Here is a 16,153-nt window from a genome sequence, read left to right as displayed (position 1 = left end):
GAGGGAGGCGGTGGGGGCGGAGTCTCTGAGTGCGGGGAGGAGGGCAGGGCTGGGGGCGGGGGGGAGTGCTTGTGGGGGGCGGGGACCCTGAGGGGGCAGCGCTGAGGGTAAGGGGCGGCTCCTGAGGGGGCAGGGGGTCGCTCAGGAGTGGAGCCGGGGAGGGACACGGGGGCGCGGAGTCGGGTCCTGGCTGAGGGGTGGCGACCTGGGGGCAGACGTGGTGGGAGGGGGTCACTTGCGAGGGGAGGGGGGCATGGAGGGGGCTGAGCTGGGCCGGGGGCGCATCCTGAGGGGAGCGGGGCTCCAGAGCCCGGAGGCTCGTTGTCCCTGGCCCGGCCGCCTCGGGGAGCCCTCGGGGAGGCGGGGGCCGGGGCGCCTCGTCACCGCTGCGCTGGCTGGAGGAGCCGCGGGCGCTGGGGCTTGGTCGGGGCCCGGTGTGGGCCGCAGGGGCCCGGCTCAGTGCTGGCCTAGGGGTTGGCATCCAGACCAGCCCACGCACCTGCCGCGGGTTTACTCAGCCCCCTACCCCTTAATGTAGGGACTTGGCCGTGTAAGGATAGTTCTGTGCAGTGGGGACAATAGGTGAGAGCTTAGCTGTCCCTCAGCCCAGTCATAGCTCGCTTAATGTATTTTGTTGCTTTATGGAGAGCAGGCACTTCTAACGAGGTTATGAAACGAGACTGTGTCGCAGCTAAGTCCCACCCATCTCCTGTGCTGCTGAGATAGGCCACCCATGATTTCATCCTGGGGAGATGGGGGCGACTGATGTAGCCCCCACCATTGCCATCCAGCTGCTCCAGGGACACATGCAGCTTCTGCTTTATCCGTTGGGTTAGGTGCCTAATAACCTTCAAGATACCCAGGCTTCTGGTCACTAGGAAAAGAAGAAAGGCTTTTTTTTTCCTCCTTCTGTTTATCCGGAGAAGCTCTGCTAAAGGAATTTGTGTAGCTGTGATAACTTCCTTCCAGTTCTTGCATTTTCAGCCTTATCCAAAGAAGATAGCTTGAGTGAGTACCTGGAAAACATTTCTGCTAAAGCCACGCTCCACTAAACCAGGGAAAAATCAGACAGTTGCCCTTCAGTTTCCTTCTGGTGGAAATAATTTTTTTGCTCCTGAAACGCGGTTAGAAATGTATCTCTATGTACTTAAAATAATGAAAACTTAAATCTGTAAAAGCCAGTAGCATGTCGTTGTAAGCTCTGTAAAGAAGAATGGTTGAGCTTTGAAGGTGGTGTGCTGCTTTAAGGCAGCAAGATTTATTCTTAGTATTAGCACAGGCTACTAGGGTGCTGTTTTTAATGTCTCTTTCTTTTTTTTTTTTTTTTTTTTTCCCCTCCATCCGTGAAGTGTTTGTAAGGTTTTTCTTCAGTATTAGAAGAAGGATTCATAGGATGAATTCACCAGGGTGCTGAAATAAGCGGTATAGAAGAACTGATGAATTGATGCGTTTCCAGTATTTTCTTAGTGCAAGTATGGAAACTGCCAGAATATTTTAGTCTCTCTTAAAGCCATTCTTGTAAACTGCTGCTTTGAGGGCAGTAGGACCATTGCACAAGTATTTAGCATTGATTTATTTATGGTGCTTTCAGTTAACCAGCTGCTGTTTCAACTGCCGTGGGATTCCACTTTGACTAAATTTTTTTTGTCGTTAATTGAAAAGAAATGTAGCTCAAAATAGTTTCAAAGCTTTTTGAATTAATGTTTCATAGAAATAATAATAAATAATGTGAAAAAAAGTACACCAGATATTACACACACAAATGGCAGAATTGGTCGACTGTAGTCTGAGTGGGTCTCGATTTTATTTTTTGGGGGGTGTTTCTTCCAGTGAAGGCACAGATCCCCATTCAGCAGATTTAAATACATTGGTAATAGGCCCTTTCACAGAATTCTCAAAAACAGACTGTGGAGCCTCAGATTTTAAAAACCCAAACAACCAAACCCCAGCAACACTATTCTACCTGTACTGTTTTGGATTCAGACTCCCTTTACAGCCCAGTCTACGTGTGTGAGGCATAGTTAGGAATCTCTGATTTGTAGGAGTCCCAGCCAAGTACGAGGATGATTAAACGGCACCTGTTTGCGAGCACAGCACAGGCGAAGGAAGAGGTGTTGGTTGTGGAATGCTAGCCCGTTCTGGGGTGGTTTGTTAAATGAAGAAACAGAACGTGATTAAAGAGACAGTTGTTTCAGCCGAAGTCAAGTGTTTTAGAATAAGAGAGTGATGCTTAATTCATTATATATTCAGGGTAGCGTCATACTTGGGACTAAGATATGGAAAACTGTGACGTGGTGAATACTGTGCAAGAAATCCCTTCATCTTCTGCAGACTTTGATGTTGGAAATACCCAGAGCCCTGTCTGTAGCTTGAATTGTAACAGGTAATGTGCTGAAGGAATTCCTAACCAATATTTTTATTATTTTTGTTTTGCCTAGTATGCTTTTACAGTAACGTTGTTACTAAGGTGAAATAGTGCGTAATACTCTGCAATATATTTTAGGGTTTTTTTTTTAACATTTACAGGTATAATCCTTAATGAGAAAAGCTTTACTGAAAGAGCTGTTTAAGTCTTCCTTAAAAGCTTAGGAACTTCCATTGCCTCACATCTCTTGGGATGGGAATGGGAGGGGAACCTGTCTTGGAAAAATTATAAAGAGATTGTTCTTGGGCAAGATCATACATTATGTTATGTCATCTGTAGAGAACAGCAGATTAGAAAAAACGAATTGTTCTTCCATTCCATGCCAAAGGTATTCCCAGTGAATGAGAAGGGCAAATAAAGACTAATGGCCTAAGCAAAAGGAGAGGTGCTTCTTGACTGACCTCTTAAGATGAGCACTGTAAGTTGCTTACTGCCCGTGTAACTTCTTAAAAGGAGGCAGTGGTCTTGGACTTTATAAATCATTGTTACACAGAAGCTATGAAGAAGCACACAGGTTTGATGGAAAGCTGTATTGATTGGTGTTTGTGCTAGTGAGGAGTAATATCTGTGCTGATCGTGCTGTGTCTCTTCTTGGAAAGCTACTGTGTTTTAATAGTATGTAAACTAAGGATGAAACATGCTGTGGATTCTTTGGGACTTTCTTGAAAAACAGCCTCATTCTTAGGACGTAGCAGTTTGGGTTTTTTTCAGCACAATGAGGGTCACAATGTAAATTAGGTGTATCATTCTTTTATGGCTGCATACCATATGTAGCATGTTATTTTGGCCATTATGTTGCACAACTGGCACAATAAATAATTGAAATATTTTTCCTCCTGTTTCACTAGAAGTCCCTCATCCAACCCCAATGGAGTTTCTGGTTACTCAGGGAATACCAGGTCCTCATTAAAGACTGGTTCTGTTGAGCTGCTTGCCTCCTTTATACAAGATATCCAGAACATTGGAAATACTGACTCAGAAATTGTGACGAACTATGAGGTATTTGATGTTAAGGTTTATTTAAAAAAAAAATTGTATTAATGTATCAGCTTTGCATTTTGGAAGACAAATCTAATGATGATACAGTTTAGCAGTAAGATCTATATATGTACGTGCTTATTCTCTTCATGGTGGGACAAATCCTTTTACAGTGTATGAACTAATCATGTGGATGGATTTTATTGCAATTTTATCTTAGTATTTTACAATACACTTATGAATATCTGTTTTCAAAGTTGCAATACCTACAGATTGTAAGCTTTTGGACTGAAAAATGTAAACCTTTAAATTGTAGCACTTCAAACTGGACTGAAGTGATCCTGGAAAGTAGAAGTTTGCTTTCTACAAATGGCTCTGGTTTAGCTGAGTAATTTATTTATTCCATTTGTAAAGATGTGTGGATGATTAGTTTGTCTCTAGATTTAAAACAACACAAAAATCATGATGTAGGTTCCATGAGCTAATTCTCTCAAACTTTTTTTAATGTTTTTGTCCCTTTTTATTTTAAATGTTACCATTATTTTTAGTTGTCATAAGGAGCATCAGGTTTCCAAACCATGGGTTTGTTCTTGCAGAATTTTTGAGCTTTCTGGCTGTGGTCCATCAAAATGTCTTTTGACAGATGCTTAGTTTGGGTGCTCTTTAACAGCTCCAAGAAAAGAATGTAGATGTCTGTCTCGGCACATGCGTTCTATGTCCCGTGTCCTATGCTTCACGTATCAAGCTCCATAAACATTAGCATAAAATATATGTTAAAATTCAGATTTTACTACATTTTAGGAACCCTATGTATTGAATTTTAAAAAAAATATTATCTTTGTTTTGGCTAGTTACACATCATGGCCTTCAGCTGGATTGTTGAAGGGAAGAGTTTCTTATTGAAGCAAGTGGTTCACTGGACATAGGGATGTTTAATTACAAATTTTTAAATTGCCTATAATTTATTGAAGTGGAATCAACCTTTCCAAAATTTAACTGTACTTCCCTGCCAGCTGTTTCTACTTTTTAGACATTTGAATTTTTAAAAACAGAATAATTCTTTTTCCTTTTTCATTTTTTTTTTCCTAAACCAAACTTAAATTGTAGAGATGTGTTATCTTGCTCTTGCTGTCTAAAGGACTTTTTTTAAGTGAGTGTGTCTACAGTGAATTGTTTCCATTGCCTGACATGATAGGGGGCTTCATGTATTGGGGGGTAGATAACCACAGTGCTGTTAGTAAACTTGCTATTATGTCAACACCGAAGTATAAGATTGCAAAACTGCTTTGTAGCTAGAGTAAAAGGTAAGAGATGCAGTATGACTGTGCTTTTAATTATTTTACTTTGTGATTTAATAGACAAGGTGGCTACAGTTGTTGAGACTGGTAGAAAAACAATGTCAGGAACAAATAGTTGCCCAGCAAGAGCAGTTCCACCATCAAATCCAAGTAAGTAACAATTTGTTCACGTAGGTAGGTTAGGTGGAGTGTTTCTTTTCTCCCCCTGCCTCCGACCCCAACCCTACCCCCCTCCAAAACTATGCACTCTTGACTTTCTGTAAGTATATTCAGACAGGCACTTAATGGAAGTGGATGACTGGAATGCCATTTACAGGATGCGTATTTGAGACAGCCATGGCTAATTAACAATGTAACTGGTAGGAACCATTTCAGAAGTGAAGATTCTTGGATTACTTGTTTTTGATTGTTTTGTTTTCACAAATATTTGGTTCAGAATGCCCACATGATACTTGGATTTTGTAGGTACAAGCTGTTTTTTATTAACTGTTAGACGCTATTGTTTCTAATTTTGAGACATTGTAGTTTTCATTAGAAAATGTTACGCAACTTCTCATTCCTTCATCTAGACAGTATATAGCATAGGAAAACATTCATTGTAATAGCTGAACACTATCTCACCCTTCAGTTGACCAGTCTCCTTTCTAAGATGAGACTGAAAAATGACCCATGTGAAGATTCACATTTTCGCTGTACCATATTTATCCATTAAAACAGAGGAAATGTTTATGTATGTATAAGACAGTAATTCTATAAATATATAATGCTTAATATCTTCATCATTTTGGTTGCTGTTTTTCCCTTCCCTTTCCTGATGCCCTCTACACTAGTAGTAATCAGCAGTTCCTGAACTGAATTAACAAGAGGTACTGTTCTTTTATCCTATCTTCTGTTTCTTCCCCCTCATCTCCCCACCTTTCCCTGCCACCTTGTTATTTTTGTCCTGCCAGTGTTTCCTTACCCTTGTATTTCCTTCCTCTTACTGTAGTGTTTCGGTTCACTGGTTGCTAATTGTAGTCTTGACTAATCCATTGTGTTGGCTTTGCCGGTTTTTGTCTTTCTCAATAGGAAAGCTACCTCTGGAAGAGTTAGGTTTGTGGTATCAGCAGGGACTTACTAATTGCATGAATTGCCACACTAAATACAAAATCAACAGCTATGACTTACTTTCAGTTGTATGAGTGCATTAGATAAAATAGATGGAGCTATTCCAAATTAAACTGGTATGCCAGTCACCTAGTGAAAATACTGAAGTACAGGCAATTCAACACATTCTAGTAAAAACAATAAACAACAAAAAAAATATCTACTATTTGGGGTCGAAAAGCAAGAGGCTGCATTAGCACTGACATGACTGAGATAAGGCTTGCTCTGTGCTGTGTTTCAAGACCAACTGTGCTTACAAAAATACATCTTCATCCATGTGAAAATATGGATCAAAAGACCTTGAGTTCATTTTGGAATCGGTGGACTCAGTCCTTGGCTTACATGATTTATACAGTAGCAAGAAAAACTGTCACCATCTGTGGATCATCCTAAGATCAGACTTCATTGAAGAGGATTTTTGTAAAAAACAGTTACCTACAATTCCCAAACTACAGAAGTGTCATCTTCTTTTTCCCAGGTCTTTTATTCTCTTGGAATTACTTGTGACTATGCAAAGAGAAGTAAAAATGCTGTTTAATTGGCATAGTAGCCTTTCTTTCACTTTTCCCACACAAGGTATTAATGGCAAAGATTAAATGTCAGCAGAGAGTCTGATCATAATTCCCCCCTGCTCCAGTTCTGTTTCTTTCCTTTTGTTTTCCCTTCCCTACCTTCCTCAACAATGTTGAATCACAGAATTAAAAAGCAAATGATGGCTGCAGTCATGATTGAAATCATTAGCACAACAAAATACTTTGTTATGGCAGAAAGCTTCATCGTTGTTTTTTGTCTTGGTGTGGATTTTTTTTTTTAATAGAAAGATTGATTTGAATTTGTTAATTCTGTGCAAGCTAATGAAACATATGGGGCTTGGTTCTGACTAGCGTTACACACAGGTTCCTCTGAAATTCAGTCTTATTTTTTATTTATTATTTTAAGAGAACAAATTACCTTTGTTCGATTTGTGCTTTCCGCTTGCTATTCATATGTGAGTAATGTACTGTAGTTCTGTGAAAAAAACATTAGTAGAGTTCCATGTTCTTGAAATTATTGCAAGTTCTCCGCCCCACCCCCCACCCCAAGGGAATTAGTTTGATATGTGTTCTTGAAAACAACCAGATACTCTGGTCTTGTAAGGTGTAGTAAGAGTTGCGCGCTGATGCAGAGCTCAGTAACGGCAGTACTGATCGCTGGCCAAAGGACACAGCTATGGGCTCCAGCATGAAGCCTTTTCATAGCCCTTGACAAAAGCACTAGAAGTTTCTCAAAGCTGTTTTCGGTATACCAGTGCACAACTGTAAAACTTAACAAAAAAACCAAAACCAAACCCTCCGTTTCTCTCATACACTGAAATAACTCTTTGCCAATCTTGTAGACTGAATAGTAACCTGTTAAATCTGGTGATCTAGTTCTAGGTTTCCTCCACTCCATCAGATACCAAAACAATCAAAACGTAGATCTTTGTATTATATGAACCGCCTAATAACATATTAGCTAAATCAGTTATTTTAAAGTCAAGTTTTATGCAAATAATCTTACAGAGGTACATTATTCCTATTAGTTTAATAGAATAATGGTTTATACTTCCATTAAGGCATCCTTGCAATCTTTAAAAATGTGTATCCAAGTTATAACACCTTTCAGACCTAAATTTAGCAAAAGACTTTTGTCCATTTGTAATTACATCCCTGGGTAGTTTATTATTTCTTTAACTGGCTGGTAGGTACCTGTAGTTCTGAAGGCACGTAGTGAATACACGCATGCATGGGTTTTTTTACATTAACAAATGACTACTGAGACCTGTAATTCACTGCATGGAATGAGGGATCGTTACCGTGGACATTTTACTGTTATGCACAGTATGCATATCTTTACTTTATGCATGAGTTGTCTACACAGTGAAAAAATTGAGTTATTTCAAAGAAGTACTCTAATTCTGTCGCTAGTAACGTGAATTGAAGATGCGTCAAAATAGAAATGAGATTTCTGGCTCGAGCTCACAGGAATTTTGCTTTTTCTTTCTGTAGCTAATTCAGGATGAGATAAGGCAGTTAGTGAAATTGCAGACCAGCAGTCGGGGTGCCGGCAAGAACAGAAGTTTGCCTGCCAAGCTTCCAGACACTTTTTCATCGCTAGAAAGTCAAATGGGGATGTGTTCTGAAATCTCTGGAGAGCATGAGTGCATTGTTAGTGAACTTAGATCTAACGAAGCGGAAAGTCAGCCGAATACATCTGATCTGCATCAGGAATGTTTTGCAAACGATGCTTCGATGAATAGTGGGTATGGTACGATTTCTGCCTCTGGGCTGACCCCTAGCAAATCTAATGACATTAGCAAGTGTACGAACTACATGGAGAAAACTTCGCAAGGACAAAGTGATGGAGAAGTCTTGCAAAGTGTTCAAAGTAAAAGAGAACTTTTACCGAAAAAAGTAGAGGAAAATTGTTCATCAGGAAGGAATGATGGTTTAGTTTTCCCTGCTGAATTTGAACATAAAGTTGACGAAGCTCAATGTGGAAAAAAACCCAGGTAAGGGATAAACTTCCAAACATGTTAATTTATTGTAGGTGGTCCCTAGTCAGTGAACAGCTGTCGGTAACTGGAAACATGTACAAATTGAATGGAACATCTTGCCTGTAAGAGATACTCTGCTCCTTGGCAGATCAATTTATTTGTTTAGCCTGATGTTTCTGTGTGATGCTTATCTGTGTCTGCAGCATTCATCTGCTGTACATACATTGGGAAATACATGAAAATCTACTTTCTTCTGCAAATATGAGCCAAGACACAGTTTGCATATAGTGTTTATCAGTGCACCAGAATTTTAGGTGCCAATTACCAATTTTATATGATTGATATTTTGCTGTTGTGCTCAACCAGTCTTTTTTGCCAGCTTATATGCATGCATTACAGTAATAAATTGTATCAGACAACAGCCAAACACGTTTGAGTTTTTCTGTTGTTTTTTTTTTTTGTTTGGTTGATCTTTGTTTGGTTTGCTCTATTCAGTAGGTGGTTGGATCTACCAAGATTGTTTTGAAAGGTGGGCTAGCTAATTTGGCAGTAATGCTGACCAAATATTGCTCCAGTTGCACAGGATTTAACAGTGTATTTTGCTCTCCCTGTCAGCCTGGACTGTAATGCAGTGGCTTCATGCAGTCATGAGCAGGATGGTAGGTCTTGTGGGCACCATGTTGCCTGTGAGTCCCTGACAGTAGTTTGTGGAGGAAAAAAAAAACCACGTTCTCGCTATTGGAAAAAAACCCAAAGAATCATAAAAATGAATTTGCATTTTGCTACTATGAAATAAAATGCAGAGCCAGCTCTCGTTAAGAGGATTTGGTTTGGAAATGTGTTGTCTCAGGATATAGGGTGCATCATTACCACACATTGATACGTATGTTCTCTTCCTCCCTTCTGTTGGGATTTATTCCAGTGTTTGATTCATGTTGCACAGTTCCATGAGGTGGGTACCGGGTAACTTAGAGCTGGAGAAACTCAATTCAAGAGTGTTTTGCAGTTTGAAAAACCTTTCTATGCCAGTTTTTGAAATAATTAACTTATGGCTTCTTGTCCTTTTTATTAAAAAAACTCAAACAAACAAAAAAAAAGGCCAGTTTTGTCTTTGAAATTGCATTCTGCTTTGTATTGTGGACCCAGCTGGTGGGAAGAAAGGGTTCAAACCAAAATGAAATAGTCTAGTTAACCCAAACTGTTGGTTTTTTTTTGGGGGGGGTAGTGTTTGCTGTTTTAAATTTTTAGTTGAAACCTTTTTTCATTCTTTCTAGTGTATGTCCCAGTCTGGGACAATATGTAGTTTTTTAAAGTGTCACTTTTTAATAAAATGGGAAAATTTTTTCACATCTGCCTCTAAGAAGAATTTCAGGATGTCTCTGTTTCTGTTCTGCCTTTTCCCCCGTTTTGTTCTGTATCTTGTTTCAATCTTTCTTACCTGCCGACTGAAGAGAATCTTCAAGGATATCCTTAGTGTGTCTTAGCTGCCATCATCTTTACAACCAGACTGGTTTACACAATAAGAAAATGCACTGCATTTACATTCCAGCTTAATTTTGTGGCTTTAGTTAGTATCTGATTGAACAGACCAAAAAATGGTTATCTGGCCAAAAAGATAGAGTTCTTTAAGAAAAAAACCAAAGAATTTCATAACAAAGTAGTAAAACCATTTTGATTATGGATGCAGTTCATTAGCACCTTTCACTTTCAGTGATTTGTTTGTGTTTTGGGTTGCTGGTGGTTTTTGTTTGCCTTGGAAAAAAAAAAAGAAGTGCCCTAAAACATCTCCACATCCATTACTTCATATTGTTCCTCAAAAATGCACAAAGGCAGTAGAATTTTAGGGCCTGTGTTTCACCTTGAAGAACAAATTGGTGTCCCCACTGAAAAGGGCACCTGTACTTAAGGTGTATGTGTGTGTTTCTTACTGTCTAGTAAATCTTTAACATCGTGGGCACAAAAGTTGAAACAAAACCAACCGAAAAGAATAAATGCAGACAAAGTATGTGTGAACTCTATGCAAGAAAATGAGCAAGCAAAGAAATTACCACTTGAGAATGTAAGTCTCTTTATTTTATTATGTTTCTCTAATTTTATTCTTGTCACAGGTGGTTTTCAGATTTATTGTATGTTCTGATTCAGCATATGCTTTCATACTCTGCTTTAAGCATTGCAGTAGTGGTTCCCATTCACATGTGTGAAGTGTTGTGGGCAGAATTGACTTCTTGGATCATTCGATACTCATGTAGCTATTTCGGTTTTTGTTCCTTGCCTCATTTTTGTCTTAACTCACCCCAGTGGCACATGTGCTTTCCTTATAGAGATAATAGTCATAATTCCAACTGAAGCTTCAAGTCATAGTAATTTATTGTGCCCTATAATTTTTTTCAAGGATCCTTAATTTCAGCTGGTAATGTCTCTCTTAGCGCACAGAATTCTTTGTGTGTTATTAAGGTATTAGCCACTTTGTTCAGGACAAACAGTATTCTTCCAGATTGGGATTTTAAATTGCAGGGATTTTTTTTGTTTTGTTTGGGCTTTTTTAGTGTTCTTAGCAGTCATTTATGCTAAAATCCAAACATTTTTTTCTTTTTTTTCTTTTTTTTTATTGTTTCCATAAGAATAATACGTTCTTTTATGCTTGTGTGTGATAATGATTTGGCTAAATTGAACTACTCTAAGCACAGTTACAACACTGGTTACTAAAAGTAAGTAACCCCCATAATAAACACTTAGGAGATCTAACTGGCTCTTTAGAACCATTTGTAGTAACTACTGTTGCTGTGACTGCTGAATCAGCTCAAAATGCTTCTTTTGAGAGAATTTGGGTTCTCACTCCCCCATATTCTTGGTTAATAATTATGTATGTCCATAAATCTGATTATTTTGGGGAGGGAAGTTTAATCACATACAATAGTTCGGATCCAAAAGGATGTTATGCAACATGATTGTAGGAGTAATCACCATACATACAGCGATGAAGTTTTGGATTTACTTTCAGTATATTAATTGTCATAACCCTCTCTCCTTATACTATTTTTAAGGAAATAATTCCTGAAACTCTGTGAACGGCTTGACCAGCAGGAGAATAGGAGAACTAGCAAATACGAATTGCTTGATTCAAGGCAGGGTTGTTTTCTTTCCTGTGGTCACTTTGAGAGTGACCCAGAGAGCGTAAAAGTAGCTGTTGGGGTTTGCTCTCTTTAGTCTGCTAAACAGGATGATCCTCTAAGGGGATATTTCAAACCAGGAGTCAAATTTATCTGTTGTGGCTTGTTTCTTTTCTCTCTCTGCTACAGGAGGGTGCCTAAGGAAATTAGTGCCAGAAACTCAGATTTTGAAAATACTTTTATCTTTCTGTTCCTCTGTAAGAATTCAGTTGATACTCCTTCATTTTCCTTTCTTCCTCCTTAGGCAAAGGAGAATACCTAAATAAAAACATTAAGAGGGACAAAATAGCCTTGAGGTGAGATGGTACTTCATGCAAAAACTTCAAAAGCTTTAGTTCTGATTTTTTTCTTACTTCTGTTAACTCAATGGTTACTATCCTGTTTTAGTCCTCAGTTGTATTGTAATAAATTTACCAAGTAGCATGACTGTTAAGCTGCTGTAATGGAACAAAAAGCCCTGAGTACAGTAGAAAAGAGCAATGTGAGATGAGAGTTTTAAAGCTAGCTGCCCTTCCTCAGTTGCTCTTGTATCACTGTGTTGCATCAATGACACTTCTTCCTTTGATGAAGGAAGAGGAGAGCTGTGGCATATCTTAAACTATGTCATTTTTCCACCCCATGTGTTGGTCCCACTATTTTCAAAGTTGTTTCTATAATTAGCTGGGGAGGTTGCTTAGAAGGTTTGGAGTGATGGGAAGAAGGGTATGTAGGGTCTTGTCTGTCTGAGATGATGGTGTTTACCTCCAGATTGCGGCAGGTGGAGTTGTAACAGCTGAATTTAAGAAATTCCAATCTTAGGATGAGGAAAGAGTAACACTTAATTGGTAAATCATCCCTCTATATACTTGCATCTCTTAAGGAGCAAGAAAGTTCAGATGACTGTCAAAAATATGTATTTTTGTAACAGTTAAAAATGCTCCACAAGCAGACAGGCACATGACTTAGAAAATATTAGTATCTTTTAATTATGTGGCTTAGCTTAGTTCCCCTTTTGACTGTGATTGCCCTGAATATAAATAGTATAGCTTTGGGTCAGGCCATGTAATTTAATTTCTTTGCTTAAGCAGACTAATAACACTTACATGCAATTTTTTAAAATTATACCCTTGCTTTTTTTCCCCTTGCTTTGTGATTTTTCCTTATAAATTTGTTTTTCCTTTGTAATTTTAGACAAATGTTACTGATGCTGCTTTGCCACCTTACACTTTTTACCTCAATCAACCAAATGAAAGTCCGAATTCCTTAGTGTCTGAAGCTTCAGGTATAGTTAATTTCTTGTACTTAAATTCCCTTTTCTTTTGAATTCTCATTTTTTTAAAAACTCTTGCTGGAATGTATCTCCAGTAACTCTGGAAAGGCGAGGAGGTCTTAAGCACTGACAAGCTATTAAAGTTGGATGTGGTGTAATTCTGCTCTTCTTGCTCTTGCGTTTCAAACTGATGGTAGCTCCTGTGTATTGGTGCTGGTGGATGGTAGGACATGCAGCAGTTTTTTTTTCCTTTTCAAATTTCTCAACATTTCAAAGCTGAGATTTATGTTTAAAGCTGTTTCATAATGTAATTACTATTAAAATCGTGATAGGCTATCAAATGATCTTTCAAATATTAGCATTGTTGGTCTAGTAATCACAGGGGTGGATGGTAATAGAGACAGAATTCCAGTAAAGCAAAGGGCATGATGCAATAATTGTGTGAATAGACAAGGACGAAATAATGCAGTGTATAATGTGGTGATTCTTTAACTAGCGGGAGGAGAGGTTGCTTTCTTTGTGTTTTGCTATGGTTTTGCTTTTGTCGTTCTGGGGGCTGTGTGTGAGGGGTGGTTGGTGGTGGTTTTTTGTGGGTTTGGGGGGCTTGGTTTCTTAGGTCTTTTTTTGTGAAAGCCAAACAACTAATTCACATATTTTGATTGTAACAGGGTGGATTAATTTCAGTAACAAACAGGGGCACAGAGATGCAGCCCTGCAAGCTCTGTATATTTGTTGCTTCTTTACAACCCATTGAGAGAGGGAGACGTAAAGAAATTGAAGTGGGCTTGAGACTGTATCTGTTCTTCTTGTGCCATCCCTCTTGGTGCTGGTAGTCTGCCTTTTGCATGCTGTTCAGTAACAAACAAAAGAGTTTGTAGTATCAAGTGGCTGCCTAGGATTTTTCCTTGGGTAATGTAAGTTTTAAGTGCTGTACTGGAATCATGAGAAATACAGGTTTGTGGAAAATGAGGCCTTGTCCCTTGAACACCAAATAGTAAATCTACATGTTCACTGATGTATAGGTTTTCTTACTGGTGCTATGTGATGTAATACTGCTGCTGCTTGTGCTTTGCACTGAGATTTTTGTAACTTCTGGTAACAAATACTTTAGTGAGATCCTTGAGCAATAGATGCAAATAATTAATACAGCATTCTTGTTAGCTGACAAGTAACGTTTTACTAATGGATTTGGGGATTCCTGTTCTATAACCATGAGCTTGATATTTTAATTTTTTTTTTTCCCTTTCGATGTTTCCTCTTATCAGGACTTTCATACTGGAAATTAGATGAAAAGGAGTTGTATCACTCTTTACCAGAGAATTTCAGAAGCAAGTTTGCTGGTGTGTACTCCACAACAGTATCACCAGACCAGGTACATGTTTTACAAAACTTTGTACATGCTTTAAAATTTGTCTCATAGTTGCTTGTCATCTTTGCTTTCTTCTATGATGGAATCAGCCCTCCAGAAGCTAAGTTTTCTGTGAGAACGCTTTTGTTAACTCAGTCTCTCACACTCCGTTCCTTCATTATTCATTTACCCCACTAACGTCACTTGGAACATATTGACTTCCTTTTGTCATTTAAAAGAAATTTTGTCTATAGGAGGTGAAAAGAGACTAACTAGCATGTTGAAGGTGCATGTGCCTCATTAAAGACCCTTTTTTAAGCTAGGGGCATTGAATAAAGCTGCCTTCTGTTCTGAACTGCTTTATTAGCTGAACCCACCCCAGAACTTGCTTATCTGTATTGGGGATGGAGGATTGTGTTCAGAAAAGTAATGTAGCAATTTTGCCTGTTGAAGTTGTCTTCTGCTGATGAAACGAAGTTATCGACATTGAAGGATATTTATCATAAAAGACAAAGGGAAAACAAGCAGCTGCCAGATCAGAATTTTATGCCTTCTTCCCAGTCAAGTCACCCACCAGAGGTAACATGAATTTCTTTCCTTCACGGTCAGTTTGAAGTGATGCTGGGTTTCAAGCTGGTTTCAAATTAATGGGCCCCTGCTGCCATCTCCAGTGTTATGCTGGAACAGCAGTGTGTGCAGCCTCTGAGGAACCAGTTTGGGAAGGGATCCAGCTGAACAAACCTCTCCCAATACCCCGGGTAGCCGAGCACCTTTGCCGCACAACCTTGAGGATGCCGCAGGCACGAATCTGCTTACGCTGAGGCTGCAGCTGATGAAATGCAGTGGAACTGCAGCCGCAGGAGCAGGGTTTTCTTACTGTTTCCCACAAGACGATTTCATTCCACCCATGAAAAAGAAGAGGCACAGATTTGTGGAAATATTCTTTATCATATCTGTTTCTTTATACACCTTTCAGTCTTGTACACAATCCAGTAATGATGGCTACTGTGTGATATCTTCTCGATATAATCCATGAAGTGATTTTTGTAATGGTGCAAAGTTATTGCTTCAATCTACAAGCAGACATCAGAGTCCTTCTATTTACATGATGAAGTTTCAAAGGTTTTCGAGACAGCTACAGATGTTAGACATATCTTTTATTCTTAATGGAAACTTAGAAAATCAAGATGCAAATATTGGGAATATCTATCATCATCTAAGCTGTTACAGGTCCCTTCATCTTGCTTGTTGCTGCCAAATGATTGTAGTAATATTCAGTATGATTCCTGCAATGTGTTACATGGATTACTAATGTCTTCAGATAAACTCCATTTAGAAGAACAAAAGTTAACTCACAATTACTATTTTTTTTTTGGCATTGTACCTTATTGCCTAGATCTTGACGTTGGACCCAACTCTGCATATGAAACCAGGTCAGCAGAACCCAGGACGCTGTTTTTTCAATATTCCTGAAGAGACTACTCCTTTTTCTCCAGACTCTATGGCAGAGCCCGGTTTTTCAAGTCATTGTGACACAGACTCTTTTTCACAGACAAGTAATTCATCTCAGTTAGATGATTCTCCAAAATATCCTGCCAGCAGCAGAGCTGTGCATTCGGACCTCTGGAGAAATTACCCATTCCAAAATGAAAACAAGACTGGCTCTCCCCTTCCAGTGGCATACAGGGGTGCTGATAACGATCTTTTAGTCAACACTGAGGAGGAAGAAACACTGACTCTGACTCCATCTTCTGTTACTCAGTGTGCTGACAACAGTTTGCCAGATTATAGTCTTTCAGTGACATCTGTTGAAGATCCTGTGATAATGTCAAAGTAAGTACTTTTTTTTTCCTTTCTTTTTTAAAAGTCGTAGAGTTGGTACTTTCATGAAAGAAGTGAAACTTAACAATACTAGTAAAATGAGCAAAGTATGTGAGTTCTGTTTGCTTAGAACATAGCTGGACACTGCTGCTTTTTAATTTCCCCTGCTTTTTCTTTTCTCCCCTGAAGTACAGATGGCATAT

The 16,153-nt window shown here is 39.0% G+C and overlaps 1 protein-coding gene across 10 annotated transcripts in view; it reads left to right on the top strand.

Annotated features, from left to right (window-relative positions):
• The window catches only part of MPHOSPH9 (M-phase phosphoprotein 9), a 31,639-nt gene that overhangs the window by 328 nt on the left and 15,158 nt on the right, over positions 1-16,153 (top strand). For 3 of the 10 annotated variants that reach the window (XM_040610624.1, XM_040610642.1, XM_040610574.1), the window contains exons 2-10: positions 2,251-2,383; positions 3,274-3,424; positions 4,762-4,851; positions 7,875-8,377; positions 10,298-10,421; positions 12,703-12,793; positions 14,047-14,153; positions 14,583-14,708; positions 15,526-15,962. In XM_040610624.1, the coding sequence (XP_040466558.1) occupies positions 2,277-2,383; positions 3,274-3,424; positions 4,762-4,851; positions 7,875-8,377; positions 10,298-10,421; positions 12,703-12,793; positions 14,047-14,153; positions 14,583-14,708; positions 15,526-15,962 (1,736 nt within the window). In that variant the 5' untranslated portion in view covers positions 2,251-2,276. Of the gene's footprint in view, positions 1-55; positions 108-652; positions 1,009-1,031; positions 1,473-2,250; positions 2,384-3,273; positions 3,425-4,761; positions 4,852-5,531; positions 5,568-7,874; positions 8,378-10,297; positions 10,422-12,702; positions 12,794-14,046; positions 14,154-14,582; positions 14,709-15,525; positions 15,963-16,153 lie in introns of those variants that run through there. The other 7 variants (XM_040610594.1, XM_040610584.1, XM_040610603.1 and 4 more) reach the window with 7 other exon arrangements.

The sequence above is a fragment of the Falco naumanni genome, chromosome 1, assembly GCF_017639655.2.
Source record: "Falco naumanni isolate bFalNau1 chromosome 1, bFalNau1.pat, whole genome shotgun sequence".
NCBI lineage: Eukaryota > Metazoa > Chordata > Aves > Falconiformes > Falconidae > Falco > Falco naumanni.
This window is presented reverse-complemented; position numbering and strand designations above follow the sequence as displayed.